This window comes from Scatophagus argus, chromosome 7 (genome assembly GCF_020382885.2).
Source record: "Scatophagus argus isolate fScaArg1 chromosome 7, fScaArg1.pri, whole genome shotgun sequence".
In the NCBI taxonomy this organism is placed as follows: Eukaryota; Metazoa; Chordata; class Actinopteri; family Scatophagidae; genus Scatophagus; species Scatophagus argus.
Genome location: NC_058499.1, coordinates 8,615,493 through 8,634,818, shown reverse-complemented (window position 1 = coordinate 8,634,818; position 19,326 = coordinate 8,615,493). Strand labels below are relative to the sequence as shown.

At 40.8% G+C, this 19,326-nt stretch overlaps 2 protein-coding genes across 9 annotated transcripts in view; both read left to right on the top strand.

The window, feature by feature from the left end:
- LOC124061602 (zinc finger protein aebp2-like) overlaps nucleotides 1-19,326 on the top strand; it is a 49,065-nt gene that overhangs the window by 5,249 nt on the left and 24,490 nt on the right. For 4 of the 8 annotated variants that reach the window (XR_006843780.1, XM_046393615.1, XM_046393614.1 and 1 more), the window contains exons 5-8: nucleotides 447-571; nucleotides 8,149-8,216; nucleotides 17,491-17,604; nucleotides 18,633-18,662. Coding sequence is in view for 6 of the 8 variants with exons in the window: in XM_046393615.1 (XP_046249571.1) it covers nucleotides 447-571; nucleotides 8,149-8,216; nucleotides 17,491-17,604; nucleotides 18,633-18,662 (337 nt within the window). In the remaining 2 variants the exon portion in view is untranslated. Of the gene's footprint in view, nucleotides 1-446; nucleotides 572-8,148; nucleotides 8,217-8,637; nucleotides 9,041-9,305; nucleotides 12,268-16,641; nucleotides 16,794-17,490; nucleotides 17,605-18,632; nucleotides 18,663-19,326 lie in introns of those variants that run through there. The other 4 variants (XM_046393619.1, XM_046393620.1, XM_046393618.1 and 1 more) reach the window with 4 other exon arrangements.
- LOC124061601 (cGMP-inhibited 3',5'-cyclic phosphodiesterase A-like) overlaps nucleotides 17,546-19,326 on the top strand; it is a 112,409-nt gene continuing 110,628 nt past the window's right edge. Inside the window, exons 1-2 of the mRNA XM_046393613.1 lie at nucleotides 17,546-17,604; nucleotides 18,633-18,662. The gene's annotated coding sequence lies outside the window, so the exon portion shown is untranslated. The remainder of the gene's footprint in view (nucleotides 17,605-18,632; nucleotides 18,663-19,326) is intronic.

Here is a 19,326-nt window from a genome sequence, read left to right as displayed (position 1 = left end):
AGGTATGAGAACTTTGCAAGAGTTTTCTCTGTTTTAATTTAATACTTTGGCGTACTTCTCTAAAAAGTGCTTTGCCCTGGAAGTTGGCCCCAAATCCTGAATAAATTCATTTTGTAATAACTTGAAATGTCACAATTCTGTGTATCCTTACCCGTGAGTATGTGCAGAACAGAACAAGAATCCCATTACTGCAGCTTTCAGTGGAGAGTTGTGCGTCTTTTGTAACGCATTTGGATTTTTCTGTTGCTGAAAAGCAACATTTCAAAACCACAAAGGAATTGCATTTTTCAGTCATGAGATGCTTCTGACGTAGTTTTGGTTGGTTACAGAAAGACTTGGAAAGCCATGGAATTTTTATATATCGGGGCCACAGTAGGAACCCTGGTCTTGTGTTTGTTTGACTCTGGTCTCATCTGAGTTTGTCCTTCTCCCCCCCCACCCTCCAGCAAGGCCTCACGACTTCTTTGATGCCCAAACCATGGATGCCATCCGCCACAGGGCCATCTGTCTCAACCTCGCCACCCACATTGAAAGTGTGGGCAATGGCCACAGTGTGGTCTTCCACAGCACGGTGAGTACGTATGCAGCTTCACACACAACTTTTGTCTTATTGTGTTTGCCTCAGGTTACCTGCTTCCATTCGTATGGGTTCCTACTGAGTAGCTGAGGGTCTACTACAGAAACTCAGTATAACCAAATGCATCAAAAAAAAAGGGAATGCAGATAGGCTTATCTCTGATTTTGAATTGAATACTTAACATGGACTACGTGGACAGAAAAATCATGTCATAATGATAAACTAAATTTTTATTCATCTACTTCAGAGCTGTTTAAAGCAACCTCAAGTTAGAAAGGTGTACACAGCAGTCAAGTTTTACTTTGAAAACATACTTACATTGGCAATTACTTACTTCATATACCACTTTAATCTCGCTATCTATACTAAACAGTGTTTGGGTTGTGGGTAGTAGCAGTTTTCCTGTGTTCCATTAGCACTGACTTGATACTGCTGGTAATATATAAAACTTATTGCTGGTACTTATTCTGGGTGTTGAAATCCTAATATGTCTTGTGTACAGAAAAACTACCTTCTGTCCTATAGTTTAACATCTACTTTTTGTTTTTTGTTTTTTAATGTAAGTAAGTTGTTATTCTTTACTTAGACAACAGGGGGCATGAAAGATTCGCTGTTTGAAAAATCAGCCTCTGATCCCTGCAGTTTTTTTCTTTTTTCTTTTGTCAATGCACTTGGAGTGAACCTTGTGAATCACCCCAAGGCTTGATGCTGTTTTTCTCTGAATCAGCCTGCACAGGAAAGACAATTGGATTGTTTTTGTGTGTGGTGCTCAGTCCACTCTGAGCCCAGTGCTGATAAATTATTAATGACATCTAAAATGCCTTCATATTGAACCTTAATTTTGAAGGCACACGTGAGCACTCACTGGAAAAACAATTTTTCCAGTGAAAGATTCTCCATCTCTCACTGACAACAGATTCAAAGGGTGGAGGAATTCTACATTAAGGGAGATAAACAATTTCACTTGTGAATGGGGAGTCAGTGGTAGATTTTTTTTTTTTTTTTTTTTGAATGACTGCTTTTCTTGTGCAGTTCCACTAGGGAGCACTCTTGTCTCCCATTCAAGCCCCTCAAAATTGGATGATGGTGGGGGGAAAAAAATAATAAAAGGTTATCATCTCCTACCTAATTCCCCCTTTTTTTCACTTACTGTACATCCACAGACACACGCACACACACACACACACAATCCACCTCTCTTGTTTCCCAGCACAGTCTTTCATTATACTCACATAGAAACTTTTTGTTTAGTCTGCAGCAGTGATTCAGTTTACAGTGGGATGCCTCGGGGTGGAAAGTCGGCCTCTATTATTGGTTTGTAGCACTCGACAGAGAGAAATTTGCCATTTGGTATTTTTTCCCCCCAAATGAGTTAACTCATGTATAAATTGTACTTTTAATGGGATGTACCACTGTAGTGTGCCACAACTGACTAAACTTGGAGAAACAATTGGTGAACTTAGGAGAGGAATTTCCCCGAAGAGTTTTCTCCCTGAAGAAGGAAAAGTGCAAACATCTCTTCGTGCACTTCATGTGTGATTTTAATACCCTTGGTAATATTACTCATGCATTTGGAGGCACACACAGACACACACAAGTAGAAGGTTAGTTTAAAGGTATTAGCAGTATTGTGATAAGTTATTATCACAATACTGATAAGGATATTTTCTGACGTCAGTGTATATTATAATATGGCAAATGTGTGCAAAATCATACAAAACTAATCAAACCAAGCAGACAAAAGAGCTTTCAAAGTTCTGCATTACATGAGATCACACTCTTTATTTTTGTGAAAGAGAAACTAATTTAATTATGAACTTATGGTTATATTTTAATAAGAGCTTTTCTTGTAGAGTCATAAAGAAAAAATTGTCATATTATCACGATAAGATTCCCCTTAAAAGTCAGTACAAACTCTTGTTATTTTGAAGCCCGGCTAGTTGTAACTTCACTCACAGACAGACAATAGAGCTCAAAGTATCCATTCAGATAAGATAAGATAATCCTTTATTAGTCCCATTACTGGGAAATTACAATGTTACAGCAGCAAACAGGATATAGAGGGTGCAAAGCATGCAAGAATAAGGGAAGGATGAGCATTCAAAAAGAATAAATACACAGGAAACAAGTACCTGCACCTGTACACAGTACAGAAAAGAGACTATTCACACTAGAGTCCCTCAAGTTATGATTAGTGAAGTTTAAACGTGTTTGTGTGGGTGTGTGCTGTGCAGTGCTGCTGTTTGTTCATATCGATGTACATTGATTATAAATTACTTGTTATTTCAGCATTTAAATTCTACCCAATTGTCTTATTTTAGTGATTACTGCCAAACTACGTTCATCTGCCCTTGGTTTTCCCTTTCCCCTCCCTACTCCCACACCGGTTTTCCCCATCCTGCCTTTTTTCTGTTTCTCTTTCATTGTGTCAGCTCTGTTGGCTCTCTTCATCAGCACAATGTCTTATAAAGTTTGGATTTTTTTTTTTCACCCACTGTTCGGTTTTCACAGTGGGAGGTGAACCGTGTGGAACCTTGTTGTTAATGACGCAGGCTATCGAAGCGATCGATGTTACCAGCGTTGATGCCAAATGACATCTCACCAACCAGTGCATACATCAGCAAAACAACGGCACAAATAGGCTGACATTAAACAGCAGAGGCCGCCAAGCAATCGGTGTATTTACAGGAGGGACGTAATGCCGTGGAAAGTCTGTAGTGTTTGCTCTCTTGGAGGGAGACAAAAATTTAAATGTTGAAATGGTCACCAAATAGACTGGTTTCTCTAAGACATACTTGTACATTTTTATCATGCAAACAGATTAAACAATGTCATGCATCTCTTTCCCATCAAATTGATTTCCACTGGAAAAATTTAAGCATAAAAGCATACAGTGTTGAGTGCACTTTTAGGCAAAGTCAAAGTCAGTGCTTCTGTTCTTGTTTAAGTGCGAATACTGTTGACATCTGTGCTACCCTCACCACAGTATTGTTCTTCTCTTGGCTCGGTCCCTTTCAACTCTGTTCTGCTCTGCTGCTGCAAACCTCAACTCCACAACAAGTAGCCAAGAATTTTAAAAGAAAAGCTCAGGAAAAAAAAAAAAAAAAAAGTGAAGATAAAGCTTGGGAAGAGGTTAAGAGAGGTAACCGCATAGTTGGACACAGACTGAGAAGGAGGAAGAGCCAGCCAGGGGAGGGAGCGTAACAAATGGAGAGAAACTTGGAGAGAAAGGACAAGCAACAGGGGTTAAGTGAAGGTCAGGGTCATGGAATCGGAAGGAGATCTGGCCAGTTGGGCATGCATTCTCCTTCATTCTAACCCCAGGAGGATTGTGGTGGAGAAGGACTGCGGCACGACGTCAGACCCCAAGCCTCTGTGGACCCTCCCAAGCCTGGGGAGATGGAGCAGAGCTGTGGGGGTTCTGTGGAGTTTGGCCAGTGAGCCTGCTGACACGCCAGAGTAACTCAGTCATGTTTATGATGGGATATTTTTGTTATTGCGGCAATCTGCGTCATCCACAGCTTGACCCCCTGACACTAGACAGGCACCCAGTTTTAGCAGGCCTGCGCTCCTCCGGCTTTGGTCCTGCAGTTTTCACTGCCTTGTTTTGGAGCCGCACTAAGATCCACCGTTCACTCCCTGTTTCCTCCTGCTCTCTCCCTCCCTCTCTCTATTACCTCCCTCTCTCTATTACATCCCTCTCTTGGGTCTATAGAGGATTAAGATCTGTCCCTTAAAGCACCAACTTCCATCATCAAACCATTTAGCCCACAAATCACTCCATGCTGCTTAAACACAAGCCTGCTTCTTTATCTTCAGTCTTTACATACATGGTCATGGCCTCTTTGAGTGTAGCCTGAGCTTGTGATTATTAACCTGGTGCTGTGAGAAGCCTAAGGACACAGGTTAACAGCTATGCATTTTTAATTTAAAAGGCAGTAAGGCAGCTGTTGGTGTACTGGTGTCTTAGCTGTACTGCTTGAGACATTTATTGCCAGGGCCCATTGCAGCCAGCACAGGATTCAGGCTAATGCTGCAGCCAGACTTTGTTGTTGTCTCTGAAAACTTCTCCCACATGTTGGTTTACTATTGCACAGCAGTAGCCCACCAAGCCCTGGTGGAAAGCTATCAGAAAACGGCACAAGCATATAAATAAAGAACAATGCAGTGACAGCTGGGAAGGAACATCTTCTTCTTTTTTGTGATAAATTGGGGGTTTTTTTTGTTGATATTTAAACATTATTATATAGAGGTGAGGTTACAAGTATTGTGGATCACAAATAATCTAGATGAAGAAAAAAAAACATGTAGACTCAAAGAAAAATAATCCCCCTCAGAACTTAAAATCCACTAAGTGTGTGGTGGTGTCTGTATCTGCAGAGACCCTGCCCTCTGCCAGTATCTTCTTATTTTCTCAGTATCTTGCTCTGAGAAAGATGGCTGATTGTTGAGTTTCAATCTCAGGTCATCAAATGCTGATGTTTTCGGTTGGCTGGCAATTTAACAACCTGGGAATGAGACTCAACAATCAACTCTCTTTCCCAGAATTGCTTAATGGTGTGTTTGCAAACAGCAACTGGAAACATGCAGCATGTTTTTGTGCATTTAACAAGTTTACTCAGAGAAATCAGGTTATATGGAATCTGAGAACACTTTCACATGCACGTACATCCAAGTGTACATCATGCATCAGGTCTGTAACCAGATTTCTTGCATGTTTAGGGAGCATGGCTTAGAGATTTTAACTGAATGAAGATTCTGTGATGCTGCTTTCTCTTCAGTGGGATCATTTTAAATACAAGGACTCATCAACTCTTAAAGGATCTCTTCTGTAATCCAGCTGTTCAGATGTTACTTTCCCAGTCTGCAACTCCAGACTCCAATTCCAAAAACCAGATTTCTTGTTTACAGAAATCTTGAATTCTAGTTTGTTTTTTTGTTTTCAGAAAAATGATGTTATTTAATTGCATGTATACCCAAGAGAGCAAGTAGACATTCATTGGTGTAAAGTAACCAAGTAAATTTACTCAAGTACCGTACCTCCACCTATGCCAACTGCAAGTGTTGCACATAATAATGCAGAAAAAATTATAATCCAGTTCTGTACATTATTCTGAAGGACCATTCTGCCAAATTCACGTTCTAGTTTGACTGAAACCTGCAGTATGGAACTTTTGACTCGCCCCTTTGGACATTGAGAGTAATCACACTTACATTGTCAACATGCTTATGATGCTTGTGATAGGCTCTTCCATTCTCCTCCCTGCCATAGCTTTCCCATTCTGTGCTGGTAAAACGCATTGCCACTGATGCACCAGCATGGTAAAGTTGCCACAGGCTCCAAATTTAAAAACTCCACAATACCGCCAAATCCAGAAAGATTTTCCTGGTGGTCTGTCAGCATTCTGTAAACTTGTTTAGCAAGGGCTTAAATGTAACAAACATGCATTTCTATGTAAAAGTCCCAAACTAATGATTTAAGTAAATGCACTGAGTACTTCTTCCACTGCTGATGGCATAGCAGTATAATTTCTACATATTCACAAATGTTTCAGAGAGGGCGTTTGGTTGGCCCTGCATTGTGTGCTCCAAGTATCGCTCTATCCCAGCATTTCTGTGATTCACTGGTAGGGGAATTGATAAAGATCGCTCTGTCTTTACAGAAACAGACAGTAGTGCACAGATTTGTTTTTAAGGGTCACAGGAAGAGTTTAGATTTCACATCAACAGTATTTCTGTTGAAGTCTGAGTCGCTCAAGTTGTTTTTCTTAGTTTCATCACTCATGATTTTCTTGCCGCTTAGCTCTGCCTACTTGTTCTCTTCTCCGCTTGAAGGAGTGGAGCGCTGTAATACAGACAAGCGGCAACAACATGGTTGGTTTGCCAACTTGGCTGCTATTTGTAAAGCTTCTCTCAGACAAATATGAAGGCACAGAGCCAGCAACAACAAAATTCATATCTGTTAACTGAGCATCAATATTTCTTCCAAAAAGTTAATCAAACCCAAACTAAACCTGTTTGTGTCCCCTTTGCTTTCCCCAAAACTTGGGCCAAACAGCTCTATACTTGGAAGCTTGTCAAAATATAAATATAGACTAGCACACTTCTTCTTGTCCCTCCTGAATTCACAGCAAAGTTTCTGCTTTGTGCTTAACAAAAGACAAAAACATTAAGGCGAGCTGAAGACTATGCAAATTTTTCAGTTCAGTGAGATGAATAAAACTGTTTGAGGTTCCTAAAAACAAGACTTTAATACATATTTTGGGAGGTGGAGAAAATCTGTGAGATGAGGAGGAGAGTAATTCTAGGTCTCTTGTCTGTGTCTCTTGTCTCAGTGGAGTCTTCTCCCTCCTGCCCTCAAACCAGTTTCCATCAATGCCACTGCCAGTCTCTGGAGTCACAAAAATAATTTCAGATATTCATGCGCGTGAGAGAAGTTCTTCACATGTGAGCTCATTCCCTGTCCTAAAAATAGACATTCCTAACAAAAAAGAGCCAACGGACACAAGAGGTTATATCTTTGGCTATTTTTGACACCCCTAGTTATTTTTCTAGTTTTTATTTTTCCTACTGACAATATTTATACAAATTCCAGACCAGTTTTACTACAGACAAACACAGCATGATAAATTAAATGTTGTGCGTAACAAGAGCCCGTTATTAAGGAAATCTGGTATTACCTCAGCTGTAGAAAGGCCTTGAAGTTTGAGGTTGTGTTGGCCAATTAAGCCTTGAGTAACTAAACCAGGAAACAAAAGAATAAATGAGGAAATAAATACAATGTACTGCAGCAAAGACTAGAAAGTGAGTGTTCGTTTCATCAGACACACTCTTGTCTAAAGCCCTTAAGGGTCTGGTGCTGACATAATCCACCACCAAGAAAAGTGACTTGTTTATGGAGATAAGTGCTCAGTGTGTACCCCACGTCTATCTACCAGGCTCTCAAGAATGTCAGCAGTGATAAGTAGTTCTCCGTTAAGTCCAGAGATTGAAGGAGATGTCTAACTTTTGTCTGGATTTCAATTCCTTGGTTACAATATGTTGCAGAGGAATGTGGGATAGATCCCATTGAAAATGGTATTCTCACCGAGCTCTTGCATGCATTATTAAAAGTGCTCACATTGCTTATTAGTGTAATGATCAGCCACTGTATCACTTGGTGAAATGTTTGAACCATGTAGCCTCGTTATTCTTTAGAAAGATGAGGCCAGGATGGAGGAACGTCTTTGAAGACTGTTCTCAGCAGACAAGAAAGAATGTTGCAGTAGGAGCCAAGCCCAACATATTATGCTAATCTGATTCTTGTAAATTCACAAACTGTCTTGAAATTTGAAATTGACCCTAATATGTAGGTTAAATTATGGGTGTATGTCAATTTTTGGTGGTTACTTTTCATTGGTGAAGCTGCTTATGGGTTACTTTGCTTTCTGTATGCCAGCTGTTAACAGGACAGCAGAGATAAACTGACCGAGTGAAAGTGAAGAAGATGGGAGCGGTCATTTTCTTAGACTCTTCACATTTTGTGTCTTTTATGGCTCAGCTTGTGCTTTTGCTGTATTGTCTGTGTGCAGGTGGTAGCCAGAAGGAAAGAGGGGTCTGGCAAGGTGAAGGTCCTCCTGCATTGGACACCTGAGGACATGTGAGTAAAACTTCCCCTACACTTCCCCTCTGTACAGCTGCATAAACCTTTACTTTGAGTAATATAAGCTAAGATACAATTTTTTTTAAAAAATGGAGAAACAAAGGTGTATTTGTGAAACAACTAGAGGTACAGATCACAAATTGTGATGCAAAGCATGAACTAAAGCTCAGGGTACCAGTTGCTGTCATATAAATCATCAGCAATAGAGAAAAACCTGTAAGGTGCTTGAACGGTGCATGCAATGTGTCATGGAACAGAATAATGACAAGATGTTTTGTTGTTAGGTCTTAGGAATTTGATAACCACCAAGATCTATGGCTGCACAAGCTCTTAAAATCCTAAATGGGCTAACGTATGCTGAATGCCCCAAACTTTACCTGAAGCCAGGCAAGCTCAAGCTGTTATCTTTCTGCTGCAGCTCTACCCGTTACCCACAAAGTACTGCTGACTCGACTGGGCAGTTGGAGCCTGGCCCGGCTTCCTCTGTTTGTGTCACCAGACATGTGCTGAACTCAGCACTGGTTTCAGTTCATTTCAATTAATAAATAGATACAGAGTCTGAGAGGCTCGTATTAGATAAGAGCCATCATCTCAAAATTTGGCAACCAAATCAAATTTGACTAACAGCCTGTGATCTTGAAGTATGTTCTGGTTTTTCAAGATCAAAATGTAATGGTTTTAATTAGTTTTGACCAAAATAATAAAAACCTCCACAGAGTGAGTGCTTGAAATCCCTGTAGCTGTTATAGTAAACTGCATGTTCATTGTAGCTTTATTCCTGTTGGGGAACTGGTGAAGGTATATTTGAAATACTGTTGAGTATAGTAAAGGTTTTGTATGCATGGGAGAAATGTGTGCATAAACACGTTAAAATTTGTAGATAACCTTTAAAGTGTCACTGATTTACAAACAGACAACTCAGTATCGCATTAATAAATCTCCTGCACATGCTTACTGTGTAAAGCCTGGACGTGTCACACAAACATTTCCTTTTTTGAGCAGCAGGGGTTCATGCATGTTCAAGTGAACAAAAACAACATATATGTTTCTCGCTCTGATAGTTTTACGATTCTCCTTTTCATCCAGTTGTGCACTCAGCATGATGGCCTTCCTGCATGTCAGGGCCTGTTATAAATCTCCCCAACCTTCTTCTGTTGGCTGATCCAGTATTTGTTGTGGAGATCTCACAGTGTGAGGAGTCCAGGTCCCCTTATAGTCCATATCATACAGGGCCCTAGGGCTCTCCTCAAAGGGAGCTCAGTGTATCGGCTCTTATTTTCAGCCAGGATGAACATACTGTGGGATATGTTGTGATACTCGTGTTCGTGCCTGCAGGGGACTGGAATTGGTCTTTAGAAAGTCTGTCTCTGTCTGCTGTTGGTTCTGTACCCTGTGCTTGGCTTGGTCTTTCTCAGGTAAACCTTGAGTTGGTCCACCGAAGTGTTAGAAACAGGGATCAGAATCCAACATTACTTCTTTTTCGTGATTCTCAAATAAAATTTTTATCAATTCCCAGTTTTTGATTCCATCACAGTATTTTGGCGTGACCTCTGGATGAACTTGCACTAAAGAAATCATTCTCAGCCCATTGGGGGATGAGCCGCTTCGCACGATCCTCACTAGCTGCCTACCCAGCTTAACCTCATCGGGCCCACTCGAGGTGAGGCTTGGCGCAACTTAAACCCCCGCTCATTTAAGCAATTGGGCAGAAGGGCACGCAGGTTCCGGTACTGCGCTTATAAAATGGGTCTGTGTCATAGAAAGAAAGAGCTTTACAGAACACTGTGATATTCAGCAGGGCACTTTCTCAGGGGAAGCTCCCACACACTTCCAACACTCCCACACCTCCATTAACTGCACAGCTTCTGAGGATGAGGGGAAGAATGAAAGAGGGTGAAGGAGGTGGGAGAAGAGAAGAAGTAAGGAGAAAAGGATGGGAGTAGGGAGGGTGGGGTTAAAAGAGGGAACAAGAACAAGGTCAAGGGAGACAAAGAAGAGGTTGGAAAATCAAGAGAATAACAGCAAAGATGGCACTGGGCGAAGAGACAGCGATGAAGCATCGTGAAGTAGATTGCAGTTGACAGCTTCCGTTGAACATACTGTAGCTAAACCCTTGTTCTCTCAGCCCTCTGCTGCTTCATCCTCCCATCCTTTCTTTTCTTCTTTCATTTTCCTCTCTCTGCTCCACCTCTGCTCTCTCCTCCTCTCCCATCATGTGGGAGTTTAATCTTGTGCATATAGAAATAATGAGGTAAAGGGGGAGGGAGAGAGAGAGATGAAGTTTGGTGATCAGTAAGGACTGCTCAGATTACTTCCAAACAGAGAGACATAGATGGAGATTGATACTGAGACCCAAAGACAGATTGAGGCAGAATGAATGAGGGAGAGAATGGAGGAGACAGAGAATGGAGGAAAGTGAGAAATGAGAGTGGGAACAAAATGGTTTTGGAAGAGAGATGTGAAGAGGCAGAATGAAACCGGAGAAAGTGAATGATAGGGAGAGACTCAAACAGAAAGACAGAAAACAAGAGCGAGATGCCTTTTGGCTATATCAAATCAGTGATGTTACTGTCTCATATATTTGGCCTTCTCTGGCCATTAATATGCAAAAAAAATCCATAGCAGAAAGTTTGAGGAAATATACAATGATATCTTTAAATTGTGAAGGTAGTTGTTTTATTTCCCGACAGATAAAAGCTGACTGGGAGATTTAAGCATATACAGTATGTAAGGCTGCACAATACGTATTTGAATAAAATACGTATTGTGCAATGGCCAGTAGTAATGAGATAACCATTTTTTGTTGACTCCTTTTAGAATAAGGATCTTGTAAAAAGGGATCTTGGCCATTAAGCACTGGACGGCTACATACTTGTTATTCTGTGGCCACAGCTGTGTCACAGACATGATGTGGTAGTCATGTTACTAAAGAGACTGTTTTTCTTGTATTGCTTTGTGGATACATTTATTTCTAATATTATAAGCATGATAAGGAGAAATGCAAAGATATGTGCTCACATTATATTTCATCGATATTACGAGAAGAGAGAAGAGTTTTACAATGAGAACTACCTGAGCTCTAGTTTAGGTAACCTTGGTGGAGTGACTGGGCTGTAAAGAGAGCTGCACAGAGCTGCACAGGGTAACCCAAATTCCAATAGACTGCAGCTAAATAGTTGAACAAAGATTATAGCTTACATTAGAGGAGATGAACCCACTGTTTAATCCATTCATTACATTTTTGCTTTTGTATTTTCGGTCTTAGAATGGCCACAAAATTGCCATGATGCACAGCCTTTAAATGCTAGGTATCAGTACAGCCTCATGCACATCACAGGCCTGAAATTTCTGTTCGGAGGAGGGATTTACTGAACGTAAATTGTTTTGAGACGGAGTTATGAGTGTCAGTTCAGCCAAGTTAATATTTAGTCTTTGACTCAGTGTAATGTCCTGGTGTCTCACAAGCAATATGGTGGTCATTTATACTGCATTCAAGTGTTGTGACCCTCGACGCTGAGGTCAAGATCAAGTGCTACACATGTATGTTTACCAGTCACTGAGTCAATGATTAACCAAGTGAATGTGGGAAGTCATGTTTATTCATGCCGGAGCAAACCATTCACGTCCTGGCTGACACTCATTAACTCCATTTGGATTAATGAGTAACTGATTAACATGAACCATTCTGATGGGTGGTGTGAGAGAGATAGAGAGACCGTAATTGCTGTCTAATCTTTGATGGATGAGTGAATGGATTCCCCTCACTGTTGAATGCTTTAGAATAATTGTGGAATACACACTCAGTGATGTTGAACGCTTCGAGCCATTATATGCATCCCAACACATCATTTTGGACAAACACGTTGCTTATCATTCACAACATTGATTCATCACTTAAACATTTATCCATTTATCCATCCATTTACTTATTTATATATTTATTTAATATTTAGACTGTTCCCAAAGTGCACAAGGAATATCACAAGCTAGTATGGCTAATGTAAGAATACGCATTCTAATTTGCTAACAAACAGTTATTATGTATTGGGAAAAGTACATACTTGGTAGTTTGGTGTGGAAGAAGTTCACTGGCCCACACAGAGCCCTCACCTGAACCCCATCCAACACCTTTTGATATGAACTGGAATGTAGAACGTAGTCAGGCCTTTTCGTCCAACATCATTGCCTGACCTCACAAATGCTCTACTGCATGAATGGGCAAAAATTCCCACAGAAACACCCCTTGTGGAAAATCTTCCTAGGAGAGTGGAAGCTGTTATAACTGCAAAATTGTCTATGTATTTACATATTACATTTGACGTATTACATGTCAAATTGTCAACACTAATTCAGCATGCACACAAGGGCAGATCAATGCTCTCTGAATACTCTGTAAGCAACATCCTTTAGAGGTGTGAAAATACTTCCTCTTCTTTGTGTGCATGTTTGATGGGGGAACAGCAGCACATGAACGGCATTGAGCAAGCAGCCAGTGATCATGCGTGAGTCAGTGGTAGGCTTATATATTGTTGCTGTCCGATGGGGAAAAGAAACATATATCCACTTTTTACATTTTTGACATTTTACATTGTACGGCATGTCCGCATTCCTCCCTAGCAACTGATGTGTTGTGTATTTATACGACCATCAGTCAAACTGATGTGTGCATGTCAATATCAGATTATTATTTGCCCATGATTTATCTTGATTTCAATACAAAATGCGAACCAAAAGCTTTCGTTAGCGTGTTAAGTGGAGATGTAGAATAGTCTGCAATCAAGTTTGGTGGGACATAAAAATGAGACTGGAGGATCGTAAATAATCGCATGTCACTGGAGTGCATAGTAAAAAAAAAATGAATTTTTGGAGATACGTTTTTTTTCACGGGGCAGCGACGATATGATCAATTTATGATACAGCTTCATTGGATTTCGGCTGTGATATTATGAAAGAAGATACTGCTGTTTTATTCTGCACCATAAATGGTTACATATCTGATCTAACAATGTAGAGAACAAAAGAAACGGAACTACAAGAAAACGCTTCTTTGCAGTTTACATATGTGTCATAAAACAATGACGGAGCTACTACTTTGATCTTACAGTAATAAACCAGTCTTCAACCTTTAACCTCAAAGTTAAACAGTCACATGGGATAGTCGGTCATATAAACAAGTTCTTTCCTTACTCAGAACAAAAATATTTATTACTTATATTCAAAGTGTAAGGACGAATTTGTTGCGTGCCTTCATTTTGCTTCTCTTGCATACTTGACTGACTTGGCTGTGTTGGCTTTTTTTGTTGTTGTGTCACATTAAACACACCTGTTGAATGGTTGACTGTTTACGTGTCACTCATAGCACGCTTCATTATCGAGGGACGTGATCCTGCGGTTGGAATTCAGGGCTTTTAACATTTTCAAGAGAAGTTAAACCGCTAGCTAAGCTGGCTTCCCCGGCACCAGCCGTGGATTAAGCGCCTGTAAATATGGCGGTTTTGGGTAAGAGTTTAGTGGACTGCCACCGCATTAGCAGTTTTTTTTTTTGTTTTTTTTTGACAAATTTCTATTAAATACACTTAGAGAGAATTTGAATTGCTATCTTTATTTTCATATTGGCACTGGTGATTTTCCTTTCATGGTGGCTGAAATGTCTTTGAGGGAGTTGCAAGAAAAACCTCTGCAAGAAAAACCCTTTTCAAATAAGGACTTCAGTGAAACATGTAATAAATAATTAAACATGGCTCTGCGCTTGATTCACCTGATACAACCTAAGGCTTGACCCTGAGGAAGATCAACAGTGTCTTTGTCATGTATTCAGGTGTTTGTGTGTGTGTATGTCTCTGTATTATAAGGAAGCAATACACTTTAATGCTGGCTTGCTTTTTCCAGTTTTCTCGCCTTTCGACATGAAATTTCGTGAGGGGAAAATTGTAGTTGAAAGAAACGTGTCACTCAGTGGAGCTGAACATAAAACTGCTGTAGGCAGGAGTGGATATCAGGCAAGGAAAAAAGCTCCAACTCTGAAAAGCAGTTACCAGTCCTTCTTTTCTTTTTTTTTTTCTTTTTTCAATGCGTGCACATACTGCCTGAGGAGGAGGAAGAGTAGAAGTAGACTGTTTACACACACCTAAACTTCTGGTCTCTCACTGCACACACACACCAGGTTGCCCCACCTCCTTGTCTTTCCCTCTTCTTCCGTCCGCTTTGTTGACATTATTCATCAGCAGGAGCAGGATGTTTTGTAAAGTTGCCCAAGAAACACAACTTGTGATACCAAATGACAGTGTACTAACAAATATTTTGAATAAGCTGTGTCCATCTGTAAGGTATTTTGGAGTGCAGTTACAATAGTGCGCTTTTGTCTGTGCTGTAATTGTACTTAACCTGTGCAGTCCCTTTTTTTTGGCCAGTTTTTCTTTAGGCTGCAATGTCCTTTGCAGTCCATGATCCAGCCCAATGAGCCAGTTCACCTCTGCTTTGCTGAATGATGCAGTTTATAAGAATATCGAATTCCTGAACTCATTCCTGCTGAGTTCCATATAAAGCCATTTAATGTGTTAGCAATATAATGTACACTTTGCTTCTTTGTGATGAACTTATTGCTTCTGTCACCACTGGGAGTTTCAAGGCCTGGATCCAGCTATCAATCTAGCCTGGGAGACTGGGCTTCACTCTGTGAGGCGCCCCCGGTAGCTCTCCCTGCAGAGGCCTCAGTCACCGTATACATTTCTGCCTCATAAAGAAGAAAGCCAAATAACAGTCTCCTCTGGAAAATAAAATAAATCCATTTGTCTTTATTTGGCCTGGTGTGACAGAATGGAGTCCTAGGTGGAGATGTCTTTGAAAATGTGTTTGTGTGTGTGAGTGAGTGATTTGAACACTTGGGTGTATATGTGTATGTGTGGCATATGTGTGACATGCTGACACCCCCCCACCCCCAGCCTTCCTGTGTGCCTCACATCCATCAGAGTATAATTACTCATCAGTACCACAGCTCACTCGCTCCGACATGTTTATGGTGTCTCTGGAGTGGGACACGTGCACGTACACAAACACACATGGGTGTTTACTGCATATTTAACACTCAGCAGGTCCTCCTCTGTCATTTAAGGTTGGCTTTGCACAAGGACACTAACTCAAGAGTAACCCAAACTGTAAAGCTGCTTTGAAGGGGACTGTTTCTTGTCTCATCCCTGCCTCTTCTCAGCTTCCACTGTATTCTCTCCCCACCATTAAAGGGAATAGACACTTTTTTTGCCATACACAGCAGAACCAAAAAAATGTAAAGGTTATATTTTAGAAATGTAAACGTAGAACAACAACAAATTTGAACAAATTTAATTTTGTTAATATTCATCCAAATGTTAAAAATCAAATACAAAAATCCATACTTTACTTCAACTGTACAATGATCAGATATCAGTGCCATCATGTCCCTAAGACCAATGCATGATTACTTTCACATGGGCATGGGCAAGTTTCTTAAAGAGACATTCTGGTAGACTTTTTTGTTAAAGAGTAAAATCCTTTCTGTGTAACCAGAAACACTGTTTAGGTCTCGCTCGAGGAGAAGAATCACTCTTCAGTCTCACAAGATGAGCAGTTGTTTCCTCATCCAGATTGTTGAAATCAGCTCAATACTCAGCCCTGACTTTGGAAATAAATTTTTTGCTGGCAGGTCCAACTTACTGCATCAACTCAACTCTCATGAGATTTCAAAGCAAGTCTTCTCAGAGTGACTCTCAGGGAATCTCAGCCTTTGAGTTGCAAAAAAGTGGTTTTTGTCCACGTAACTTTGCCCGAGAGGATTGCGTTGCTGCTGTGTAGTGGCTGCCAGCTGAGGCAAACTGTTGGGCCAATTCCAATACTTCTGGTTAAGCATGAATCATTTACACACCATAATGTGTAAATATGGGGTCCTAGTTTAAAAATATTGGAAAATCTCTAATTTTAGCTTTTGTTTCATTTTTCTAACTTTCTGTTTTATGAGTTTGCATGTTGGGCTTTTGACTTCATGTCATGAGAAAGAGAAGTAATTGGCTCTGGGTCCTTTTCTTTTGTTTTTTTGCACACGCTGTTGTTTCTGATCTGTGTGCGTTCATTAAAAGTGCACAGACAGAAAGAAATACCCATCTGTGATACTGATGAAATTCTGCTCAAGTTTAGGACAAAATTGTGTTTGCAATCTGTGTATCTAACAATTAGAACTAGAAGGATTTTGTTTAATGCGACATCACAGCTGGCATATTGGTATTTTCATGAACTGAATAGTATGTACACAGTCCTATGGGGCTGATTCCACGTAAACATGCCATAAAGGATTTGCAGACACTGTTTAAGCCAGTTGTTTTACATTAACACGATCACTTAAGTTTTTTCTCTTTCCCATTCTCTTTGTCTTTTCCTGTTCGTCATTTGTCAGTTCTGTTACTTTTTTGTTCTTTTGTTCCTCTCTTCACCCAGTTTGTGCTGAATGTGCTGCATGCTCTACCTGCACACCATCCCAGTGAATGGGCTGACTAGGCATGTGAATGAGCGATTTGGCTGGGTGGCTGCCTAGCTGCTGCCTGCAGTGTTTCTGTGTGTGTGTGTGTGTGTGTGTGTGTGTGTGTGTGTGTGAGCGCATGTGCGTGCGCGCGCACATGTGTCTGTCTGCATCTCTGGGGGCTCCTGTGATGACGCACATAGTGACGAGGGGAATGCTGGAGGTGGAGACAGGGTGGCTGGAGGAGGGAGGGGAGGCGCAGTCAGATTGCTAAGCTCTTTGTTTCCCCCTGCACCTCGACTTGCCACACCAGTGCTTGCTAACCCTTCCTTCACGGGGGGAACACACTGCTGTAGGTGCAGTAATTTGCAGTGCAGTGCAGTACATCATATGCACGTGTGTGTGTGTGTGTGTGCGTGTGTGTGTGTGTGTGTGCGTGCGCGTGTGCACCTCACATATGCACACATACACTCATGACGATATGATGTAGAAGTTATCTGATAGCTAACAGGGGGACAGTGTGCTTTTTCCACCACTGTTGGTGTGTGTGTGTGTGCGTGCATGCAGACCTAGGCACCCGCTTGTCTGTGTGTCAGTCTCAGTGCTTTGTTCAAGTACTCAGTGTTCAGAGGAAGGTGTTAACGTGTGCCTCTTTTTCCATCTTCCTCACCCTGCTTCGTTTGACCTCACTCCTGCTTCACCTTCCCGTCTTCTCTCCCTCTCTCTTGTTAGAGCTTAAACCCTGCTGACCACATGTCCCCTCTTCATGTCTGTGTTGCTTTGCAGACTGCCTGACGTTTGGGTGAATGAAACTGAGCGATCTCAACAGAAGACTAAAGTGGTGCACTTGTCTCAGTTACCGCAGGACACAGCCATGCTGCTAGACCCAAACATCTATAGGTGGGTTTGTGTGTGTAATGACACCAGTAACGTCTTTGTGCGCATGTACACAGATACACAGGCACACACAGCTGCAGATCCATTTTGTCTTAGCCAAACACATGTTGCCCATGTGTAAACATTATCTAATCCTCAGTAGGATTCATTGTGCTAAACATTTATGTGCCACAAGAAAGTATTTGCAAGCGACTGAGAGAGATCCTTTACACCTCATTCCATCAGGTAACACCTAAATTCACAATTGGAGTGAAAAGATGCAGAGAAAACCTGTCTCTTCACTGTCAAACAGTGATGATGAAAGGGCATGTCATTTATGCATTGGAAATGTTTCCTTTAGTGGAGATATATTCAGGCTTCATTTCATGTTTATAAGAGTCTCGGCTGATTAATATTGAGACAAAAGACTTATTTGAGGAGGTGATGCAGTCAGGATCACTTTGATCATTTAAAAATAGAAACGTACAAAGGTATGCCTATATTTTCTCTGTTTTCAAGTGCACATTCCACTAAACATTAGCTATGATATTATTTGAATCCTTTGCTGCTCTTTCAGATTTAGTACTCTTATCACTGAGATGAAAAAAGAAGTTTAGCTTTATGGTACACCATAAAAGGCTGAAAGAGGAACAATGCGCCTAAAATAACAGATTGGTCATCTCACCAGAGATATATGGCTCGCAAGTGTGCTGATCAACACACAAGCTGGCTGATTTTAATTAGACCTGAAGGCTCAGTTAACTGCAGGGACTGCTGCTGTGCTCTGGTTTCATAGTTGGATATAACCGTCAGCACTCAGTCAGTTTATGTCAAGGTTGTTCTAATACATGAAATCCCCAAATGAACGAGGAGGTAGGTGCCTGTGGCAGTAAATATAGAGGGATGTTTAAACATGTAAACATAAACATAAACTTGCACATGTAAAGGGGATGGCATGCTGGACTGAAATCAGGTCAAACACATGAACGCATTACATATGACATGTATACCAAAAATACACAGTCGCCTCACAAACTTTTCTGTCCTCCCAGAGCACTTCCTCAGAAGCGACTGAAGCGCAGGTAAGCTGAAACAGTTCATTGTATGTATTCATTCGATATAGACCAAACAAATTGATCTACACCTAGATATATATTTAGATACTCATTCCACATACACAGTATCATGGTGTGTACTTGGCTGAAAAGCAGTTCTGTTGTAGCCAGTCTTTGCAATTGTGTTGATCAGTTACAGTAATTGCGCAAACTGTATGTTGTTAGTTGTCATTAAATGCACAATACAAAATTTAAAATGTCTACTTAACAGTAAGTAACAGAACCCCACACATTGTGTTGTGTATACAAGTCGTACCTTATTCTATTGCACACTATAACAGTACAGAATGGAAGACAAATGCTAGCAACTACTACTATGCATCCATCCAGACAATTAAGTTTTGAATTATATTGTTAAATGTATTTGCCAAGTCTGTAGCAGCATTGGTGTAGTCACAGATTTACAGAAAGGGACGACTGATGCATAAAAATATATTTTATCAACATCTGTGCGCAGCTTTTGAAGTTCACAGCAAAGTTGATCTGTATCCACCTACATCCACCCTTACTTGTTAACTCAACCGCCGTTTGTCTATACTACAGTATGGATGCTGCTCCCTTGAAGGTGTGGTAATGTTTCATACATCCACACTCGGTTCTGACTCGACTGTGGTGAAACATCATTGTAGAT